This window comes from Odocoileus virginianus, chromosome 5 (assembly GCF_023699985.2).
Source record: "Odocoileus virginianus isolate 20LAN1187 ecotype Illinois chromosome 5, Ovbor_1.2, whole genome shotgun sequence".
In the NCBI taxonomy this organism is placed as follows: domain Eukaryota; kingdom Metazoa; phylum Chordata; class Mammalia; order Artiodactyla; family Cervidae; genus Odocoileus; species Odocoileus virginianus.
In genome coordinates, this window is record NC_069678.1 from 46,166,269 (window position 1) to 46,189,380 (window position 23,112).

At 36.4% G+C, this 23,112-nt stretch overlaps 1 protein-coding gene across 1 annotated transcript in view; it reads right to left on the bottom strand.

Annotated features, from left to right (window-relative positions):
- Positions 1-13,129, bottom strand: part of LOC110128007 (GATA-type zinc finger protein 1-like) — a 93,046-nt gene extending 79,917 nt beyond the window's left edge. Inside the window, exons 1-2 of the mRNA XM_070467180.1 lie at positions 12,991-13,129; positions 11,631-11,834 (exon numbers count right to left, since the gene is read on the bottom strand). Coding sequence (XP_070323281.1) covers positions 11,631-11,834; positions 12,991-13,129 — 343 coding nt within the window. The remainder of the gene's footprint in view (positions 1-11,630; positions 11,835-12,990) is intronic.
- Between the last annotated feature and the right edge of the window lie 9,983 nt (positions 13,130-23,112).

Below are 23,112 nucleotides of genomic sequence, written 5' to 3' on the forward strand. Positions count from 1 at the left end.
AGCATATCTCATCTTCCTGGACAAGAGTCTTAGACAGAGCTCAACCTGTATTCCCTTTCTTGATGCTACTTGCTAATGTATACGCTTCCTGTCTGGAGCAAATGCCAAAACAGAAAATCATTGGTAATGTTTTCATAGTAAAATTTACTCATGTTCAGTAAGGGATGTGGGGGATTAGAAGTGTCAAACTGATAGAAAATTAGATTGATTGATTTATTTCCATAGACATGTTAATTGCAAAGGGATGTCATGGTGTCTTCCACTTCAGGTCTGTATCCTGAAAGAGCTGTTGTCTGCAAATTCAGTCATATCATATTTAGTAAAGAACATCTTTATTAGATTATTTTAAAGATGAGAAAGAAAAGACCCAGATGCCTCATAAAGCGGTATGGCTTACCCCATAATTTATGATATAAGGCTTTCTTTGTACTATTTAAAAGATCTGAAGATCTAAAACATGAGGCAAATTGTAATTTTACTGAGATACCTCAGAACTTGATCATTGAGACCAGTCAAGCATCCATATCACCACACAGTTTCTTTATACATTACACTTCCATATGTGGAATAATTCTCATAAGATGTTGAAAACACAAATAGCTTTCTCTCGGTATATGTTGTGGTAAGGCGGAGATGGGGGAGGTAGAGGGAGAGATTGAGGTGGCTTCAATAAGAGGTGAATTAAAAATGCTAATGATGTAAGTAAGATGTGAACTACCTACAAAGGTGATATTTCTTAGTGTTAAGAAAAAGTATGTAGAAATTTAACTAAGCCATAAGCATGACTGCAAAGCTTTCCATGTCATGCTGGAACACTATCTAACAGCTTTCAAATGATTATTCCTTAGGAGATGGTGCCTTGGTTTGACGTTCACTGATTTTGTTATATTCTATGCAAACTTGTGGGTTTTATCCAGAAAAAATGCGATCCCTACCACAGATAGAACTAGATACTAATGCTGACTGTTGTATTGCCCCGCAAGACTTTAACCTGTTTAACTTAGCAAACTTCTTTTAGCATGACATTCCTCCTTATTAGATATTTACATCTCTCTGTCTCTAATACTCATTGAATTGGCTTTATCACCTTACAGTTTCCTCATGAATGAGTTGAGTAAATCTTTGACATATACCTATTCTCTATTTGAGTGAGTCACACTTTAAACTTTTTGAAAATTATGCTTTGACAGTACGAATGTCCTTTGTGGGGGAAAAAAAATCAAACACCTCTCCCTGCTTCATGATCCTCTATATTGATGTTAAACATAATGCTATACATTTAATATATTATAGTATCAATGCTTAACTTTAAAATAGTGAGTTACTAGGATTTTGTTAATGGTGCTTAAATCTATTAATGAGTATTTCAAATATGTGAAGTATGCACATATTTAGCATTTAAATCTGCCCCCCCCCCAAGTCTTTACAATCTTTTTGAAATAAAGTCCATTTCTCTTCTCCACTGGATTAGATGGCAGTACAGTACCTTTGCAATGTACATGTTAATGTGCTTTGTAGGTAGAATTAATTTAGAATAAATAGATCATCACCAGTGAAAGTAAATGTATATAGTTTTCATGTTCCAATCCAGGAGAATTAAGAGGATGTTGCTCACTGATATGAAGCTGAAGCAATTTTATTATAAAGTTTATAAAGTAACATTTTCTAATTTGATTTGAATGTTAAATCCCATGGGAATATAACATGTATTTTGCTGTCTACGAATGATATTTCTTAAATGAAGTTCTGAAATGTCATCTGCACTTTTTTAATTCCCATGAATAGTTTTTGAAATCCTGTTCCAGTGTAGTACTCCTGGAAAAAAAAAAAAAAAAAAAAAAAAGAACAATTTGAAGGGACTTGTTCTTAACTAGGAAAAATAATCAGCTTCACTAATGTCTTTTAGCCTGTACTTAGAATCATTAAAAACCTAGAGGTGTTACTAATTATTGTTAGTAACCCTTTCTCTGCTCTATCTGAGTAAGCTCCGGGAGTTGGTGGTGGACAGGGAGCCTGGCGTGCTGCAGTCCATGGAGTCACAAAGAGTCGGACTAAACACACACGCAATGGAATAACTGTACCCAGAAGGCTCTGAGATACGGGACTATACGTGGGGGAGGTTAGAACAGAGACTGCAGTTTTTCTTTGTTTTCTTTAATGTTGTAAGAGGACATTTTAAAGGTGAAGGAAAAAGAGTAAAGCTATATTAGCAGGAGTATATATGATTGTGTTAGAGAAAAAGGCAGACAAAAATGATCTGCCATTAGCACAGGAACGGAGTTCCAGAGGAGGGAGATGGTGATGTGGAGAGCTGTGGTACCAGGTTTCTGTCTTGGTTTGTCGTGGGGAAGTCAGACAGGTCCAGTCTGAGAAAGTTAGACTGTGGTTCTGGGATAACCTCAAACTCAGTTTGTCCAATTCTGTTTGTTTTACATTGGATTACAGCAAAATATTAGTGAAACTATTGAGTCAAATTCTATTCATATTTATGCACTTACTGTACATTTTCTTCTAGCTTTTTGAAAAAGTGGGCAATTTTAAATACTGTACAAAGTCTTTTTCCTCTCAAGCTCTAAGGTAGATTGCTAATGTGATGTAGAACGTTGAAATTACATAGAGACATCCTAGGGGCTTTTCATTTGTAGAAACATGGTTCTGCAGCGAGGAATGTTGTCTCAAGACCAAAAGGAAAAGTCATATAGAGCAATGACTTTTATATTTCAAGAAAATGTAATTAATTGACAAATTCTGAGACCCTGACTTTGAGATGGGCATAATTTAAAAAAAAAAATTTCCTAAAATTATTTGACATACTTCCCTAGGAATTTAACACTCCAGTAAATATTTCAAAATGACCATTTCCTCAAAGGGCTCTAAACAGGCATATTTATTTAATCGGTGTTTCAACCTCATAGGTTATCATTAATGTTGTTAATACTGTTCATCAGATTTCAAGTAACACCCACAATGTATTTTCAATGTAATAAAATTGAAGTTTAAAAAAAAAGGGAGCAGAAGGATAGTAATAGAAAGTGGGCTTTCTTTTAATTGATAAAAGAAAAATTTATCAATATAAAAATTGATATCTAACAGATCTGAGATAAAATACTTTCACAATAATTGAATTTCTACTGTGCATAAAAAATTAACACCCATCCAAAAAATAATCTCTGCAATTTCTTTTATAGAACAAGGCCTAGTAAAAATTTAAAATTTTAAAAGTATCCCTTAACTTTAAACAGTGCTGGAGATAAAATTTAAAGAAAAAACAATAATTATAATAATATTAATAAATGAAACCCCTTTCTACTATTCTAATGTCACTCTAGTAAGGATATATACACCTTCCTAAGCATACACATGTGCAATACATACATACCTATTTCATTGTTAAGAAATGGGTCATGCTCTGCTTGTTTGACTTCAACTTGCTTTTTACAGTTAGCAATATATCTAATGCATATTTCAAGGTTAGTATTTGTAGATTTATTTCATTAATTTTAATTGATGCATACTATTTATTTAATGATATACCTTTACTTACTTAAACATTTCCCAAATGATAGGCATTTGCCTTTTTTCTCATTCTCTGTCATGGCAATCAGTACCACAATGAACATATTTTCTATGTATCTCTTTGCAGAAACATGTTTAGTTCAGTTCAGTCACTCAGTCATGTCCGACTCTTTGCGACCCCATGAACTGCAGCACATCAGGCCTCCCTGTCCATCCCCAACTCCCAGAGTCCACCCAAACCCATGTGCTTTGAGTCAGTGATGCCATCCAACCATTTCATCCTCTGTCATCCCCTTCTCCTCCTGCCCTCAATCTTTCCCAGCATCAGGATCTTTTCTAATGAGTCAGCTCTTCACATCAGGTGACCAAAGTATTGGAGTTTTAGCTTCAATTTCAGTCCTTCCAATGAACACCCAGGACTGATCTCCTTTAGGATGGACTGGTTGGATCTCCTTGCAGTCCAAGGGACTCTCAAGAGTCTTCTCCAACACCACAGTTCAGAAGCATCAATTCTTCAAAGCTCAGCTTTATTCACAGTCCAACTCTCACATCCATACATGACCACTAGAAAAACCATAGCCTTGACTAGACGGACCTTCGTTGGCAAAGTAATGTCTCTGCTTTATAATATGCTGTCTAGGTTGGTCATAACTTTCCTTCCAAGGAGTAAGTGCCTTTTAATTTTATGACTGCAATCACCATCTGCAGTGATTTTGAAGGCCAGAAAAATAAAGTCAGCCACTGTTTCCCCATCTATTTGCCATGAGGTGATGGGAATGGATGCCGTGATCTTAGTTTTCTGAATGTTGAGCTTTAAGCCAACTCTTTCACTTTCCTCTTTCACTTTCATCAAGAGGCTCTTTAGTTCTTCTTCACTTTCTGCCATAAGGGTGGTGTCGTCTATGTATCTGAGGTTATTGATATTACTCCCAGCAATCTTGATTCCAGCTTGTGCTTCATGCAACCCAGTGTTTCTCATGATGTACTCTGCATATAAGTTAAATAAGCAGGGTGACAATATACAGCTTTGACGTACTCCTTTTCCTATTTGGAACCAATCTGTTGTTCCATGTCCAGTTCTAACTGTTGCTTCCTAACCTGCATACAGGTTTCTCAAGAGGCAGGTCAGGTTGTCTGGTATTCCCATCTCTTTCAGAATTTTCCACAGTTTGTTGTGATCCACATAGTCAAAGGCTTTGGCATAGTTAGTAAAGTGGAAATAGATGTTTTTCTGAAACTCTCTTGCTTTTTCAATTATCCAGCGGATGTTGGCAATTTGATCTCTGGTTCCTCTGCCTTTTCTAAAACCAGCTTGAACATCTGGAAGTTTACGGTTCATATATTGCTGAAGCCTGGCTTAGAGAATTTTCAGCATTACTTTACTAGCGTGTGAGGAGTGCAATTGTGCAGTAGTTTGAGCATTCTTTGGCATTGCCTTTCTTTGGGATTGGGATGAAAACTGACCTTTTCCAGTCCTGCAGCCACTGCTGAGTTTTCCAAATTTGCTGGCATATTGAGTGCAGCATTTTCACAGCATTGTCTTTTAGGATTTGAAATAGCTCAACTGGAATTCCATCACCTCCACTAGCGTTTTTTGTAGTGATGCTTCCTAAGGCCCATTTGACTTCACATTCCAGGATCCCTGGCTCTAGGTGAGTCATCACACCATCATCGTCATCTGGGCCGTGAAGATTTTTTTTTTTCAAGATGGTTGATTTTTTTTTTTTCATTATTTTTATTAGTTGGAGGCTAATTACTTTACAATATTGTAGTGGTTTTTGTCATACACTGACATGAATCAGCCATGGATTTACATGTATTCCCCATCCCAATCGCCCCTCCCACCTCCCTCTCTACCCGATTCCTCTGGGTCTTCCTAGTGCACCAGGCCTGAGCACTTGTCTCATGCATCCAGCCTGGGCTGGTGATCTGTTTCACCCTAGATAATATACATGTTTCAATGCTGTTCTCTCGAAACATCCCACCCTCGCCTTTTGTATATATTCTTCTGTGTATTCTTGCCACCTCTTAATATATTCTCCTGTTAGGTCCATATCATTTCTGTCCTTTATTGAGCCCATCTTTGCATGAAATATTCCCTTGGTATCTCTAATTTTCTTGACGAGGTCTCTAGTCTTTCCCATTCCATTGTTTTCTTCTATTTCTTTGCATTGATCACTGAGGAAGCCTTTCTTATCTCTCCTTGCTACTCTTTGGAACTCTGCGTTCAAATGGGTATATCTTCCCTTTCTCCTTTGCTTTTTACTTCCCTCTTTTTCACAGCTATTTGTAAGGCCTTCTCAGACAGCCATTTTGCTTTTTTGCATTTCTTTTTCTTGGGGATGGTCTTGATTCCTGTCTCCTGTACAATGTCACAAACCTCCATCCATAGTTCATCAGGCACTCTGTCTATCAGATCTAGTTCTTAAATCTATTTCTCACTTCCTCTGTATAGTCATAAGGGATTTGATTTAAGTCACACCTGAATGGTCTAGTGGTTTTCTCCACTTTTCAATTTCAGTGTGAATTTGGCAATAAGGAGTTCATGATCTGAGCCACAGTCAGCTCACGGTCTTGTTTTTGCTGACTGTATAGAGCTTCTCCATCTTTGGCTACAAAGAATATAATCAATCTGATTTTGGTGTTGACCATCTGGTGATGTCCATGTATAGAGTCTTCTCATGTTGTTGGAAGAGGGTATTTGCTATGACCAGTGTGTTCTTTTGGCAGACCTCTATTAGCCTTTGCCCTGCTTCATTCTGTACTCCAAAGCCAAATTTGCCTGTTACTCCAAGTGTCTCTTGACTTCGTACTTTTGCATTCCAGTGTCCTATAATGAAAAGGACATCTTTTGGGGTGTTAGTTCTAGAAGGTCTTGTAAATCTTCATAGAACTGTTCAAACAGAACTTGTGGTGGTTGAAAATAGAAACTAGAGGAGATATGAGCTTCCCAGGTGGCTGAGTGGTAAAGAATCCTCCTGCCAGTGCAGGAAATGTAGGAGACATGAATTTATCCCTGGGTCTGGAAGATCCCCTGGAGTAGGTAATAGCAACCCACTCCACTATCTTGACTGGATAATCCCATGGACAGAGGAGCTTGGTAGGCCCCAGTCCATAGGGTCTCAAACTGTTGGATACAACTGAACACTCACACACACATATAGAGAAGACATTTCTGGATTCAACAATTAAACTCAATTTTCCTCAGTGGAAAGGCTATTGTAACAAAAACATCACAGAATTAATTTTGCCACACCTTTCCTAAAACTGGATATTATCAAACTTTTTAAATTCTTCAAGTCTGATTGAAAAAAAAACCTCATTTGAAATTGCCTTTCTTGGAATATTATATATATATAATTATATATATAAAATTACATATATAATATGTATATATAGAGTATATATATATACTAGGTATATATATATAGAGTATATATATATATATATATATACACACTGTGACATATATAATGTTTACCAACATTCTCTTAATTCTCTTTTTGACTTTTTAACAATATATCTGTTGTCATACAGCAGTATTAAAATATTAAGCAACTATATCTATAAATCTTTTCTTTTTATCTCTAGGGCCTCGTATGTGTGTGTGTGTGTGTGTGTGTGTGTGTGTGTATACACACATACATACTCCATTTTATATTAAGTGTTTAGTTTGAGTTTAGTTTAAATACCACTGAAGAAAATTTTCTGTATGCTTCAAAAATGGGTAGTCACTGTCACAGTACTTTTTGAAATGCTAACGTTGTGGTTCCTAAATTCAATGATGCTTTTTCTTCTGTTCCATTCTAATTCCTTTCTATTCTGTTCTGCTCTTTCCTGCTCAATTCTATGCACCAGCAAAATGATTTGTACTGTACTATTTACTGCTTCCCTGGTGACTCAGTCAGTAAGAGTCTGCCTGCAATGGGGGAGAGTCAGGTTCAATTCTTGGGTGGGAAAGATCCCCTGGAGAAGGAAATGGCACACCCCATTCCAGTGCTCTTGCTGGGATAATCCCATCGAAAGAGGAGTCTGGTAGGCCACAGTCCATAGGATCACAAAAGAGTCAGACACAACTTAGTGACTAAACCACCACCTACCATACTAGAATCTGAAGTTTTCCTCCTGTATAATTCTACTCACCAGTAAAATGATTTTACAGTATGTTTTTTTAAACAAATACAAGACATTCTTCATATTTTTTAAAAATAAATTTATTGGAAGTCCCATTATTTCATATTCTGGACAATTTTATGATCATTTTGTCAAACATGGAGAGTATTACTCTAGAATTTTCTTTGGAATTGCACTGAATTGATAGATTATTTCAATAATCACTTATTTTTCTAAGATAATATCTTCCCTTCCAAAGATGTTTCTCTTTTTATCCAGATTTTATAAATTTTTTTCATTTGGTCTTGTATGATTTTATTGAATTAAAATTTAAATATTTTATATTTTTGATCCTATTTTGATTAAATCATTTTATGTGCTTGGGATAGGAGCTATAACATGAGACATGCACATGTTGTTCCTAAGTTTATAAGAATGTTTTTAATGTTTTATTATTACTAATTTTATATCATATTCCATAACATTTTCTTTAAAAAGAAATATTCTTCTATTGTTCTTTTGTAGATGTGGATAAGTATGTGTATGTATGCCTTTACACTAATGTACCTGTGTATATGGAAAAGGAATGCGCTGGTAGTTTTCAATTTGAAATGAATTTTTAACTTGGCAAAGCATTACAAACCACCTTATTGAGGTTAGATTGACCAAAGCTTTAAAAAAAAAAAAAAGACACTTTTTTAAGAGGTCAGACTATAAATTTAAATCAGAACTTTTAATTTTGAGCCTTCCTTACATGTTGTGAGATGAGTTACACTTTGTCATTATCTGTTGTTATTTTAGTATAGTGCTTTTATAGTTAATCTCCTATTTTAAATCTTTATTTGTTTGATTATATATGAAGCTTATATTTGGTATTTGTTTTTTTATTCCAGTGTTGATGTTGATTCTGTATGAACTATGCATTGGAAATCTTTGCTTGTTTCCTATGTTCTTAATCAATGTTTAATACCTTTGAGTCCATTTTAGCAAATTTACATTTTTCTATAAGCTTCCATTTAGTTTGGATTTTTCAAATTTATATGTATCAAGCAGTATATAATGTTGCTTTAGTTTTATTCAATTCCCCTTTTGTTCTCTATGGCTTCATTAATTCTGTCTTTCTACTTTGTGTTATTTTGGCTATTCTTGTTATAGCTTCTTATATTAAAAGCTTATTTTGATATTTTCAGTCTTTTTTGTTTCCTAAGCAGCGCATTCATGATTGTACATTTGCCTCTGAGAAGTGTTCTGGTTGCAATGATGAGTTTTGATATGAATCTTCTCATTTTCTGTACTTCCTAAATACAGTATAATTGCTATTTCCATTTTCTTTTTGATCCAAGAGTTGTTTAGGTAGTTACTTTTTGGTTTCCAAATCTATTCAGTTCTTATTTTACATGTTTTTCCATTTTGTCAACATCTATTATATTCCTATTCAAAGAATATAGCTTCTCTGATTTATTTCTAGGTAGAATTTTCTGAGGCCTTTCTTCCCCTGCAGCATGGCTAAATTTATTTTTATAATTTAACCTGTAATTTTATTTTATTATTATTATTTTTTTTTGGTAGTATCTTTGTCTGGTTTTGATATCAGGGTGATGGTGGCCGTGTAGAATGAGTTTGGGAATATTCCTTTCTCTGCAATTTTTTGAACAATTTTAAAATGATAGGTGTTAACTCTTTAAATGTTTGATAGAATTTGCCTGTGAAGCCATCGGGTCCTGGACTTTCAGTTTTGGGGAATCATTTTGGTCACAGTTTCAGTTTCAGTACTTGTAATTGGTCCGTTCATGTTTCTTCCTGTTCCAATCTTGGGAGATTATACCTTTCCAAGAATTTGTCATTTTTGCCAGGTTGTTCATTTTACTGGCATACAATTGCTGGTAGTAGTCTCTTATGATCCTTTGTATTTTTGTAGTATCCAGTGTAACTTCCATTTCTAATTTTATTTGAGCCCATTCCCTTATTTTATTGATGAGTCTGGCCAAAAGTTTGTCTATTTTGTTTATCTTTTCAAAGAACCAACAGTCAGTTTCATTGATCTTTGCTATTGTTCATCTCTATTTCATTTATTTCTGCTCTGATTTTTTATTACTTTCATTCTTTGAGTACTTCAACTTTGAATATCATTTGTTCTTCTTTCTCTAGTAGCTTTAGGTGTAAGGTTAGATTGTTTATTTGTGATTTTTCTTGTTTCCTGAGGTAAGATTGTATTGCTATCAACTTCCCTTTTGGAACTTCCCCTGCTGTGTCCCATAGGTTTTGGATGATTGTGCTTTCATTTTCATTTGTCTCTAGGTATTTGTTTTGGGAAAAAAGTCTGTATATGTGATATGCTTTAGCTATATGAGGTAAACCAAGTTAACTGTATTTTTTAATTCTTGATATGCTTAGATCTATCAACTTAGTTTTTTATTCTGGTCAGATGTTTCTTAGAATCTTCCATGGTTGTGGATTTGTTAATTTCTTCTAAAATGTATATTTTTTTAAATCTTTCACTGCCTTCTTGTAACAGGTTTATATATTTACATTCTTTACCTTGGGGCCTTGCATTTACTCCTAGTTAAGTATGTGGGGTATATATCCCCAGTCATGTGACTTGCATTTGCAATGACTTATATTAGGGGATGGACAAAAACAAAGCCAGTAAAAGTACTTGTATTATTAGGCTTGGGATCCTCTACATATGCTCTCTCTCTCTGACTGAGAATATCATGCCCCACTTGACTACAGAGATACCTTCTAGAGGCTGCCTGCATCTTTATCAAGAAAGATAAAAGGCAGTTGTTGAAAGTTCCTGATATCTTGAGGTTTATTTTATGAAGCATAATTGCAGCAGAAATATGACCAAAATCTCATTATGAGATCGGGTTGCCAATAAAATGAGAATGAAATACATGGAATTGGCTTTGGGTAGGAGTGACAGTGATGAAACCATTATAAGAGGATGAAGAACTGGACAACTTTCTTACACAATGGTGAAATATGTGGAGTTTAAAACTACAGCCTGGGATAATCTGGAATGCAGAAAATAAGCCTAAATAATTTGTAGTGTTGAACAAAGAGGTCAGGATATTGCTGACTTAAGGTGGTTGCTTTGAAGTGCCTTTTAAAAGGTACTTCAGAAAATTAGGTTTGGATCATGGGACATGAAATTGTTTGGGATCAAAGTTTTTTCATATATAAAATAAAATTTTGAGGGGGCCTTAAGATGGTGGAGGAATAGGACGGGGAGACCACTTTCTCCCTCACAAATTCATCAAAAGATCATTTGAACGCTGAGCAAATACCACAAAACAGCTTCTGAATGCTGGTGGAAGACACCAAGTACCCAGAAAGGCAGCCCATTGTCTTCTAAAGGAGGTAGGACAAAATATAAAAGATAAAAAGAGAGACAGAAGAGTTAGGGATGGAGAACCGTCCTAGGGAGGGAGTCTTAAAAGTGAAGTTTGCAAACACCAGGAGACCCTCTCACCGGCAGGTCTATGGGGAGTTTTGGAATCTCAGAGAGCAACATAACTGGGAGGAAAAAAATAAATAAATAAAACCCACAGATTACGGGTCCAACTACAACTCCCAATGGAGAAGTAGCTCAGATGCTTGTGTCCGCCACCAGCAAGCGGGGGCTGAACAGGGAGGTGCGCGCTGCACTGCTTAGGGCAAGGACAAGGCCTGGATGCCCCGAGGGCAATCTGAGGGAGCTAATGTGAGATAACAACCCATACTGTGGGATAGCCAGAAAGGGAAAAAAAGAAAAAAAAGATGAGAGAGAGAGAGACAACTTTCTCGCCAAAAGCTCTAACCTAAGGCACTGCCAGGCAGATCACAGAACAAAGGACTGAGCAAATAGCACAGGAGAGCTAGCCAGCTCTGGACCAGCCCACCCCTCACAGGAGGCAGGGAGGCAGGCGGGCACCAGCCAGAGCTGGAAGGTAAGGGGCAAACTCAGCCCCAGAGACGGCATCTCCTACCAAACTGCAAGCCGGCTCTCAGTCACTAACCAAGTCTTCCTGGGATCCTGGACAGTTGACATCCATCAGAAGGGTCGCAGCCAGATATCAGATCCCCAGAAGAGAGACGTGGCACACCTGAGATGTAGCTGCGCACCCAGGAAACCGAGCGGCGGGGACCGGGGAGGCGATGAGATGCACTGCACTTGGGGAGTGTGCGCTGGCCAATCACTTGGTCACCTGAGCTGCTCGGACCTGGGAAGGGCATGAAATGCGGGCACAAAATGCAGGCCTAACTGAGTCTGTGCCTTTGTGGAGTACTCGAGAACCTGAACCTGAGGAGTGTAGATTTGGGAAGTGCATGCAACCCAGGGCCCGCCTCAGACAGTTCCTGGCATTGAAACCTGAAGCCTAAGCAGTGTAGACTGGGAAAGCACACACGTTGTGAGCGGGGGTAAACCCAGTGTGACCCAGACACTGCGAGCACTCCCCACGAACGCCAGTAATATTTGGATGCAGTGTTCCTCCCTCCCTGCAGCACAATTGAAAAGGTAAGCCTATATAAATGACCACTTTTGCCCCCTTGTGTCAGGGCGGAAGTTAGATACGAAGGGACTTGCAAACAGAGGAAGCCAAAATAAACAAAGAAGAGGGAACAGCGCTGGAAGTGACAGGTGCAACAGATTAAAACCCTGTAGTTAACACTGACTACATTGGAAGGGACCTATAGACCTCGAAATGAAGTATAAGGTGGAACAAGGAACTATCTGAAACTGAACTGACCACACACTGCTTCTTAAAAGCTCCAGAGAAATTCCTAGATATATTTTACTATTATCATTTTTAAATTTCTTTTTAATTTTTAAAATTTTTATGTTCTTTATTAATCCTTTAATTTCCATTTTAAAACCTACTATTACCTTGAAAAAAAGATCCTATTTTTAAAGCAAATTTCATATTTTTTATATAACTTTTGCAATTTTTTAAAAAAATATATTGTATTTTTGAGAATCTATCTTCTACTCTAGATTTTTAATCTTTGCTTTTTGGTATTTGCTATCAATTTTGTACCTTTAAGAATCCAATCTTCAGTACCCATTTTTACTTAGGTGTGTGATTACTACTTGATTGCTTTCTCCCCTTTGACTCTCATTTTTCTCCCCCAAGTCACCTCTATCTCCTCCCTCCCCCTTCTCTTCTCTACTTAACTCTTTGGATCTCTTTGGGTGTTCCAGGCTGTGGAGAAAACTTAGGGAACTTATCACAGGCTAGGTTGATCTCTCTCCTTTTGATTCCTCCTCCTCTCCTCCTGGTCACCTCTATCTCCTTCCACCCTTTTCTCTTCTCTACGGAACTCTGTGAACCACTCTGAGTGTTCCAGACTGTGGAGAGCAAATAGGAAATTCATTACTGGCTAGACTGCTCTCTCCGCTTTTGATTCCCCCTCTTCTTCTCCTGGTCACCTCTATCTCCCTGCTCCCTTTTTTCTTCTTCATGTAACTCTGTGAACCCCTCTGGGTGTCCCTCACTGTGGAGAATCTTTTCACCATTAACCTAGATGTTTTGTCATCAGTGTTGTATGGATGGAGAAGTCTTGAGGCTACTACAAGAATAAGACTGAAAGCCAGAGGCAGGAGGTCTAAAACCAAAACTTGAGATCACCAGAAATCTCCTGACTCCAGGGACCATTAATCAACAAAAGCTCATATAAAAGCCTCCATACTTACACTGAAACCAAGCTCCACCCAAGAGCCAACAAGTTTCAGAGCAAGACATACCAAGCGAATTCTCCAACAATGCAGGAACATAACCCTGAGCACAAAAATGTAGGCAGCAGAGAGTCACACCAAACCCATAGACATCTCAAAACTCACTACTGGACACTTCATTGCATCCCAGAAAGAAGAGAGCCAGCTCCATCCACCAGAACACTGATGCCAGCTTCCCTAACCAGGAAACCTTGACAAACCTCTCACCCAGTCCCACCCAAGGGACCCACAATAAAGAGGAACCACAGACTTCCAGCATACAGAAAGGCCACTCCAAACACAGCAACCTAAACAAGATGAAAAGGCAGAGAAATATTCAGCAGGTAAAGAAACATGATAAAAGCCCACCAAACCAAACAAAAGTGGAGGAGATAGGGAGTCTACCTGAAAAAGAATTCAGAATAATGATAGTAAGGATGATTCAAAATCTTGAAAACAAAATGGAGTTACAGATAAATAGCCTGGAGACAAGGATTAAGAAGATGCAAGAAATGTTTAACAAGGGCTTAAAAGAAATAAAAAAGAGTCAATCAATAATGAATAATGCAATAAATGAGATAAAAAACACTCTGGAGGGAACCAACAGTAGAATAATGGAGGCAGAATATAGGATAAGTGAGGTGGAAGATAGAATGGTAGAAATAAATGAAGCAGAGAGGAAAAAAGAAAGAATTAAAAGAAACAAGGACAACCTCAGGGACCTCTGGGACAATGTTAAATGCCCTAACATTGAAATCATGGGAGTCCCAGAAGAAGAAGACAAAAGAAAGGCCATGAGAAAATTCTTGAGGAGATAGTAGTTGAAAACTTCCCTAAAATGGGGTAGGAAATAGTCACCCAAATCCAAGAAACCCAGAGAGTCCCAAACAGGATAAACCCAAGGCAAAACACCCCAAGACACATATTAATCAAATTAACAAAGATCAAACACAGCAAGGGAAAAACAACAATTAACCCACAAGGGGCTCCCCATAAGGATAACAGCTGATGTTTCTTTCTTTCTTTTTTTTTTTTTAACAGCTGATATTTCAATAGAAACCATTCAATCCAGAAGGGAATGTCAGGACATACTTAAAGTGATGAAAGAGAAAAACCTACAACCCAGATTACTGTACCTAGCAAGGATCTCATTCAAATATGAAGGAGAAGTCAAAAGCTTTACAGACAAGCGAAAGTTCAGAGAATTCAGCCCCACCAAACCAGCTCTCTAAAAAATACGAAAGGACCTTCCCTAGACAGGAAACAAGAAAAGGATCATAAACACAAACCCAAAACAATAAAGTAAATGGCAGTGGGATCATACCTATCAATAATTACCTTAAATGTAAATGGGTTTAATGCCCCAACCAAAAGACAAAAACTTGCTGAGTGGATAAAAAACAAGACCCCTATATATGCTGTCTACAAGAAACCCACCTCAAAACAAGGATCACATACAGTCTGAAAGTGAAGGGCTGGAAAAGATGTTTCACACAAATGGAGACCAAAAGAAAGCAGGAGTAGCATTACTTAGATTAAATAGACTTTGAAATAAAGGCTGTGAAAAGAGACAAAGACAGACACTAATAATGATCAAAGGATCAATCCAAAAAGATATAACAATTATAAATATATATGCACCCAACATAGGAACACCACAATATGTAAGGCAAATGTTAACAAGTATGAAAGGGGAAATTAACAGTAATACAATAATAGTGGGAGACTTTAATCCCCACTCACAACTAGGGATAGATCAACTAAATAGAAAATTAGCAAGGAAACATAAACTTTAAATGATACAATGGAACAATTAGACCTAATTGATATCTATAGGACATTTCACCCTAAAACAATGGATTTCACCTTTTTCTCAAGTGCACATGGAACCTTCTCCAGGATAGATCATATCCTGGCCATAAATCTAGCTTTGGTAAATTAAAAAAAAAAAAATTGAAATCATGTCAAGCATCTTTTCTGATCACAATGTGATAAGATTAGATGTCAATTACAGGAAAAAAACTATGAAAAATACACATATGGAAGCTAAACAACACACTTCTGAATAAACAACAAATCACAGAAGAAATAAAAAAAGAAATCAAAATATGCACAGAAATGAATGGAAATGAAAACAGAACAACCCAAAATTTATGGGATTCAGTAAAAGCAGTGTGAAGGGGAAGGTTAATAGCAATACAAGCCTACCTCAAGAAACAGGAGAGAAATCAAATAAGTAACCCAACTCTACACATAAAGCAACTAGAAAAGGAAGAAATGACGAATCCCAGGGTTAGTAGAAGGAAAGAAATCTTAAAAATTAGGGCAGAAATAAATGCAAAAGAAACAAAAGAGACCATAGCAAAAATCAACAAAGCTAAAAGCTGGTTCTTTGAGAAGATAAATAAAGTAGACAAACCATTAGCCAGACTCATCAAGAAACAGAGGGAGAAGAATCAAATCAATAAAATTAGAAATGAAAATGGAGAACTCACAATAGACAACACAGAAATACAAAGATCATAAGAGAATACTATTAGCAACTATATGCCAATAAAATGGGCAACTTGGAAGAAATGGATAAATTCTTAGAAAAGTATAACTTTCCAAAACTGAACCAGGAAGAAATAGAAAATCTTAACAGATCCATCACAAGCACAGAAATTGAAACCATGATCAGAAATCTTCCAACAAACAAAAGCCCAGGACCAGATGGCTTCACAGCTGAATTCTACCAAAAATTTGGAGAAGATCTAACACCTATGCTACTGAAACTCTTCAAGAAAATTGCAGAGGAAGGTAAGCTCCCAAACTCACTTTATGAGGCCACCATCACCCTAATACCAAAATAAACAAAGATGCCACAATAAAAGAAAACTACAGGCCAGTATCACTGATGAACATAGATGGAAAAATCCTTAAAATTCTAGCAAATGAATCCAACAATGTATTAAAAAGATTATACATCATGATCAAGTGGGCTTTATCACAGGGATGCAAGGATTCTTCAATATTCACAAATCAATCAATGTGATACACCACATTAACAAATTGAAAGATAAAAACTATATGATTATCTTAATAGATGCAGAGAAAGCCTTTGACAAAATTCAACATCCATTTATGATAAAACCTTCCAGAAAGCAGGCATAGAAGGAACATACCTCAACATAATAAAAGCCATATATGACAAATCCACAGCAAACACTATCCTCAGTGGTGAAAAATTGAAAGCATTTCCCTTAAAGTCAGGAACAAGACATGAGTGCCCACTCACACCACTACTGTTCAACATAGTTTCAGAAGTTTTGGCCACAGCAATCAGAGAAGAAAAAGAAATAAAAAGAATCCAGATTGGAAAAGAAGAAGTAAAACTCTCACTGTTTGAAAATGACATGATCCTCTACATAGAAAACCCTTAAGACTCCACCAGAAAATTACTAGAGCTAATTAATGAATATAGTAAAGTTGCAGGATATAAAATTAACACACAAAAATCCCTTGCATTCAACAATGAAAAAACAGGAAGAGAAATTAAGGAAACAATTCCATTCACCATTGCAATGAAAAGAATAAAATACTTAGGAATAAATCTACCTAAAGAAACAAAAGAACTATATATAGAAAACTATAAAACACTGATGAAAGAAATCAAAGATGGCACAAATAGATGGAGAAATATACCATGTTCATGTATCGGAAGAAGCACTAAAGTGAAAATGAATATACTACCGAAAGCAATCTATAGATTCAATGCAATCCCTATCAAGCTATCAATGGTATTTTTCAGAGAACTAGAACAAACAATTTCACAATTTGTATGGAATTACAAAAAACCCTGAATAGCCAAAGCAATCTAGAGAAAGAAGAGTGGAATTGGAAGAATCGACCTGCCTGACTTCAGGCTATACTACATAGCAACAGTCATCAAGATAGTATGATACTGGCACAAAGACAGAAGCATAGATCAATGGAACAAAATAGAAAGCCCAGAGATAAATCCATGCAACTATGGACACCTTATCTTTGACAAAGGAGGCAAGGATATACAATGGAGGAAAGGCAATCTCTTTAACAAGTGGTGCTGGGAAAGCTGGTCAACCACATGTAAAACAATGAAACCAGAACACTTTCTAACACCATACACAAATATAAACTCAAAATGGATTAAAGATCTAAATGTAAGACCAGAAACTATAAAATTCCTAGAGAAAAACGTAGGCAAAACACTCTCTGATATAAATCACAGCAGGATCCTCTATGACCCACCTCCCAGAGTAATGGAAATAAAAGCAAAAATAAACAAATGGGACCTAATCAAACTTAAAAGCTTTTGCACAATGAAGGGAATTATAAGCAAGGTGAAAAGACAGCCTTCAGAATGGGAGAAAATAATAACAAGTGAAGCAACTGACAAATAATTAACCTCAAAAATATACAAGCAACTCCTGCAGCTCAATTCCAGAAAAATGAATGACCCAATCAAAAATGGACCAAAGAACTAAACAGACATTTCTCCAAAGAAGATATACAAATGGCTAAAAATACATTAAAAGAAACTCAACATCACTCATTATCAGAGCAATGCAAATCAAAACCACGATGAGGTACCATCTCATGCTGGTTAGAATGGCTGCTATCAAAAAGTCTAAAAAAAAAAAAAAAAATCTCCAAACAATAAATGCTGGAGAGGGTGTGGAGAAAAAGGAACCCTCTTACAATGCTGGTGGGAATGCAAACTAGTACAGCCACTATGGAGAACAGTGTGGAGATTCAAAAAGCTGGAAATAGAACTGCCATACAACCCAGCAATCCCACTGCTGGGCATTAACACTGAGGAAACCAGATCTGAAAGAGACACATGCACCCCAATGTTCATTGCAGCACTGTTTACAATAGCCAGGACATGGAAGCAACCTAGATGTCCATCGGCAGACAAATGGATAAGAAAGCTGTGATACATATACACAATGGAATATTACTCAGCCATTAAAAAGAATGCATTTGAATCAGTTCTAATGAGGTGGATGCAACTGAAGCCTATTATACAGAGCAAAGTAAGTCAGAAAGAAAAACACCAATATAGTATATTAACACAGATATGTGGAATTTAGAAAGATGGTAGCGATGACCCTATATGCAAGACAGCAAAAGAGACACAGATGTAAAGAACATACTGTTGGACTCTGTGGGAGAAGGTGAGGGTGGGATGACTTGAGAGAATAGCATTGAAACATGTATATTATCATATGTGAAATAGATTGCCAGTCCAGGTTTGATGCATGAAGCAAGGTGCTCAGGGCTGGTGCACTGGGATGATCCTGAGAGATAGGTTGGGGAAGGAGGTGGGAGGGAGGGTCTGGGTGGGGAATACATGCACACTCATGGCTGATTCATGTGAATGTATGGCAAAAACCATGACAATATTGTAAAGTAATTAGCCTCCAATTAAAATTAAAAATAAATAAATTTATATATATACACACATATATATAAATAAATATAAATACAGTTTTAACAGAGTTCTCTTATCATTCTGGATTAAAAGAGACTGTGACTTTTGAAGATAAAAAAAAGATATCTGACCGCCACCCCCCAATATTGGCCAGGTAGAAAGCAGACTAGGGAATGTCCTCTACTGTCAGGAGTTGGGCTGCCATGTCCTTTTCAGATGTGAGGAAGGGTGATGATAAAGGATGCTGAGAATAGGATGAATACCTACACCCATGGACAAGGTCTATTCTGTTACCAAAGTATGGAGTTCTAGCAATATTTGCTCAGCAAGTTTTCTGAATTGTTATGAACTGCTTATTTTTGTGTGCCTCCCATTTTCTCCTTCTCTGTAATTTTTTTTAAGCCTTTCCCTGTTTCATCATTGTGTATTGAGTATATAGAAGACAGATTATTCATCTATTTTAGCTCATAGTCCTCTAAATCAAGAGGGACCATATTTGGACCTAACTTAGGTCATGAGGCCGTGGGTACTGAGCCAGTTGCCATGATTGATAGACTTTCAGACTATTTCAGTATGAATGAGATATATTTGAAAAGTGAGAGTTAAATGAATGAGTATGGGGGGAGAAATGCCTTACTGATCACAGGTCTAGAGTTTTATAGTACTTTTATCTATATACTTAGGTCCATTTGGAAGTGAAATAAAGTAAATGTCATTGACCAGTCTCTAATGATGTATATCTAATTCTTCTTGAGCCTAAGTCATATTTCAGTGCAGTGAAATGTACTGCAGAAATGTTAACCAAATATGATTATTAAGTGATAAATATTTGTAAAGTGAAAGAACAGGAGAAGGTTCACTAACATTTCTGTAAAGACAATAAACTGAAGAAAACTGAATTGGAAATACATATTCTTGTCTAATGGGAATATGAACATTTGATCCATCTTAAAAATGAACACAGTATGATCCAGTTACAGACACAAAAGATCTCTTTATTACCTTCCTATTGAAACTGGTGACCAGATGCCCTAGAAAATAAAACTATTTTTTTTTAATCAAAAAAGTCTTGAAAATTGAGAATTGTTACCTTATCACATTATATATTAAAAAAAAAAAAGTTTAGACCTAAAACTATTATTTATTATTTACAAAGGCTGTCTACCTTTGTTGCAGGAAGGGAGACCCCTTCCAGGGCCCAAAACTGGGCTCTTGTTTAACACTTGGAAATGAATTGTCTGAGGAGATGCATGTGCTGACAAAGCAAGAGATTTTACTGGGAAAGGGCACCTGGGTGGAGAGCAGTAGGGTATGGGAACCCAGGAGAATTGCTCTATCACATGGCTTGCAGTCTCAGGTTTTATGGTGATGGGATTAGTTTCTGGGTTGTCCTTAGCCAATCATTCTGACTCAGAGTCCTTCCTGGTGGTGCACGCCTTGTTCAGCCAAGATGGATGCCAGAGAGAAGGATTCTGGGAGGTGGTTGGACAGGTGGTGTCTCCTTTTGACCTTTCCCAAACTCTTCTGGTTGGTGGAGGTTTATTAGTTCCCTGTTCCTTACCAGGACCTCCTGTCATAAAGCAACTTTTGCAAATGGTTACTATGGTTCCTGGCCAGGGTGGACGGTTTCAATCAGTGTGCTTCCCCTAACACCTTCATCACTTTCATCATAGGTTTTCTTCTTTTCATATAAGTACTTACTAGTCTAACTGACGTTTATTTAAAAGTGAATTCTCAAAGCCTTGTAGAATAATCACAATGAGAAAAGTGCTGAACAATTTTATGAGGCAATAATCCAGTTCTCTTATTACAAAACTCTAACCAGCCTTCAGCCTTATAGTTTATCCACGCGGGAACTAGATTATTGCCTCATAAAACAGCTCAGTGCTCCTATTATGGTTTAAATATAATTGTGTTTAAAGACCTTGTTGATTCCATTTAGCAAAATTAGTTTTTATCTTATTTCATCATAACAATGGGTTCTAATATCCTTGATGATATTTTGATGTGTGCCCAATTACATTTTCAAGAGTAGGTTTTTTTTGTTTTTGTTTTTTTAGTAAAATTTCTGCTGGAAAAATTTCCAGTCTTAGTTTATTGTTTTAATTCACCATCTTTTTCCCCCTGAGATAATTTAACTTAATAAGACATTTATTATTTTCTTATTTTGACTAATAAAATAAAAATAAAAAGTTAAATAATTTTTCTTTGCAACACATTCATCAGCAACAGTAAATTGGATTTCAGTGATATGCATGTAATGTTCATTCTAATGTTAGGCAATTTGGGATCTGAATCCAGGTTTTAGTACTTTTAAGGTGTGTGACTGTGGTCAAGTTGTTTAATACTCTAAGCTTTTTTCTTGGCTTATTTAAAAATGGGACTATTGTAACAAAAAATAGCTATTTCATAGGAAATTTAATGAGAATTAGATGGCCTAGGTGTTCAGTTGGTATTTTTTCTGTATGTGTGTTGCTGCTGCTGCTAAGTCACTTCAGTCGTGTCCGACTCTGTGTGATCCCATAGACGGCAGCCCACAAGGCTCCCCCATCCCTGGGATTCTCCAGGCAAGAACACTGGAGTGGGCTGCCATTTCCTTCTCCAATGCGTGAAAGTGAAAAGTGAAAGTGGAGTCGCTCAGTCGTGTCCGACTCTTAGCGACCCCATGGACTGCAGCCTATCAGGCTCCTCTGTCCATGGGATTTTCCAGGCAAGAGTACTGGAGTGGGGTGCCATTGCCTTCTCTGATGTGTGTTAGTTTTACCTTATTTTTATATTTAAAAAGATATTACGGAGCTCATACATGCATATAAAAGAAGATTTTAGATAAAGAAGATCAGAATAAATGTGGTCAAAATATATTTTTGTAGCAATTAATAATGATAGGCTGCAGAATAGAATTATAAAAAAAATAAGTTATTTATACATGTACTCATTTATAAATTTCACATTTGTTTCTAACAAGAAAAGGGATAATTTGAGACTGAGGCAAAAATCACAATGGAGTATAGACATGATTGGCTGTCCTCCAATATCCCCCAACTTGTTGATAATCTGATTGTTGAAGCATGGAAAAGTTAGGTTCTGTCAAATACTACCATTAATTATAGAGTATTATTTTCATTGGTAAAGGTTATTTTATTACAATAAAGCAACAGCTTTGAATTTTATGAATACCTGTTTGTGCTATTCCTCTCTCCTCTGAACTGTGAAATAGTCTCTGGGCACTGATTCACTGATTGTCCATCCCTTTCTTTACTTGTTAATCATGATTTTAATTCAATGTGATTCAGATTTCTTTCATACTCAAGTGCATTTTATTAATTCAAATTTAAATATAGAAAACCATATAAGTTCTCCGCCCCCCCACAGGCTATGTATTATTTAGAAACTAGTCTTTCCTTTAAAGTGAAAATTGTAGATTTTGCTAACTAACAGAAATTAACCACCTAACACTGTGTGAAGCTACCATTTGAATTCTGTAACCCCAAGAAACATTATAAATTTCCTTTACATATTAAGGACATGTTGAAGTATGTGAAGTATTGTGTAGCCTTATATGTTTAGTGCAGTTCATAAATATTTTAAATTTCTAGCACATGGTATTTATTGGGTGAGGAATACAATGTATCAAAGGTTTGTTAGTTTGGTCATTTTTACTGTACTTGATTTTTAGTTACATTTGGGAACTTTGTCACTAAATATCTATTTAGCTTAATTCCCCCCCACCCCCCAGTTTTTAAGAGCATACTCTGGAATGTATATATATAAGTTTGCACAATTATCATCTACTTCCTAACCTGTGGAAAGTTGGGAGAGGAGAAGGATTATTCAGGTATATCGAGAGTGAAGTGGAGAACGAAATAGAAAACAGGTTCTCTTACCATCAGGTAAACTTACAATGATAGCTTCTCTAATCAATTGTGCACCATTTTTAGAATATCAGTTTGGTGATGACAGAGGAGAAACGAGAGTGAAATCTGCTAATTTTTTTATGTTACACATTCCTCTTGGGGCCCAGCACTATTAAGACGATGAGGTTTTATGTGTTAACATTTCTTCACGTAAGTGAAATTCACAGAACTCTTTGACGTCTCTTTCATAGGGATATTGTGAAAATGCTCATTAACATTTATAGAGTAGACTTTGAGCTCCTACAAAGAAAGACATTACCTAAGAACAAAAGAAATAAATTTAAAAGCAACATATACATAATTGTAAGTGAATCAAACACATGTGCATTAAACTTATGTAGATACAAGTATGGAATTAAGCAAGAAATACTTGGCCAAGAGTGCTTTGAGTTTTATGAAATGGAAACATTTAAATA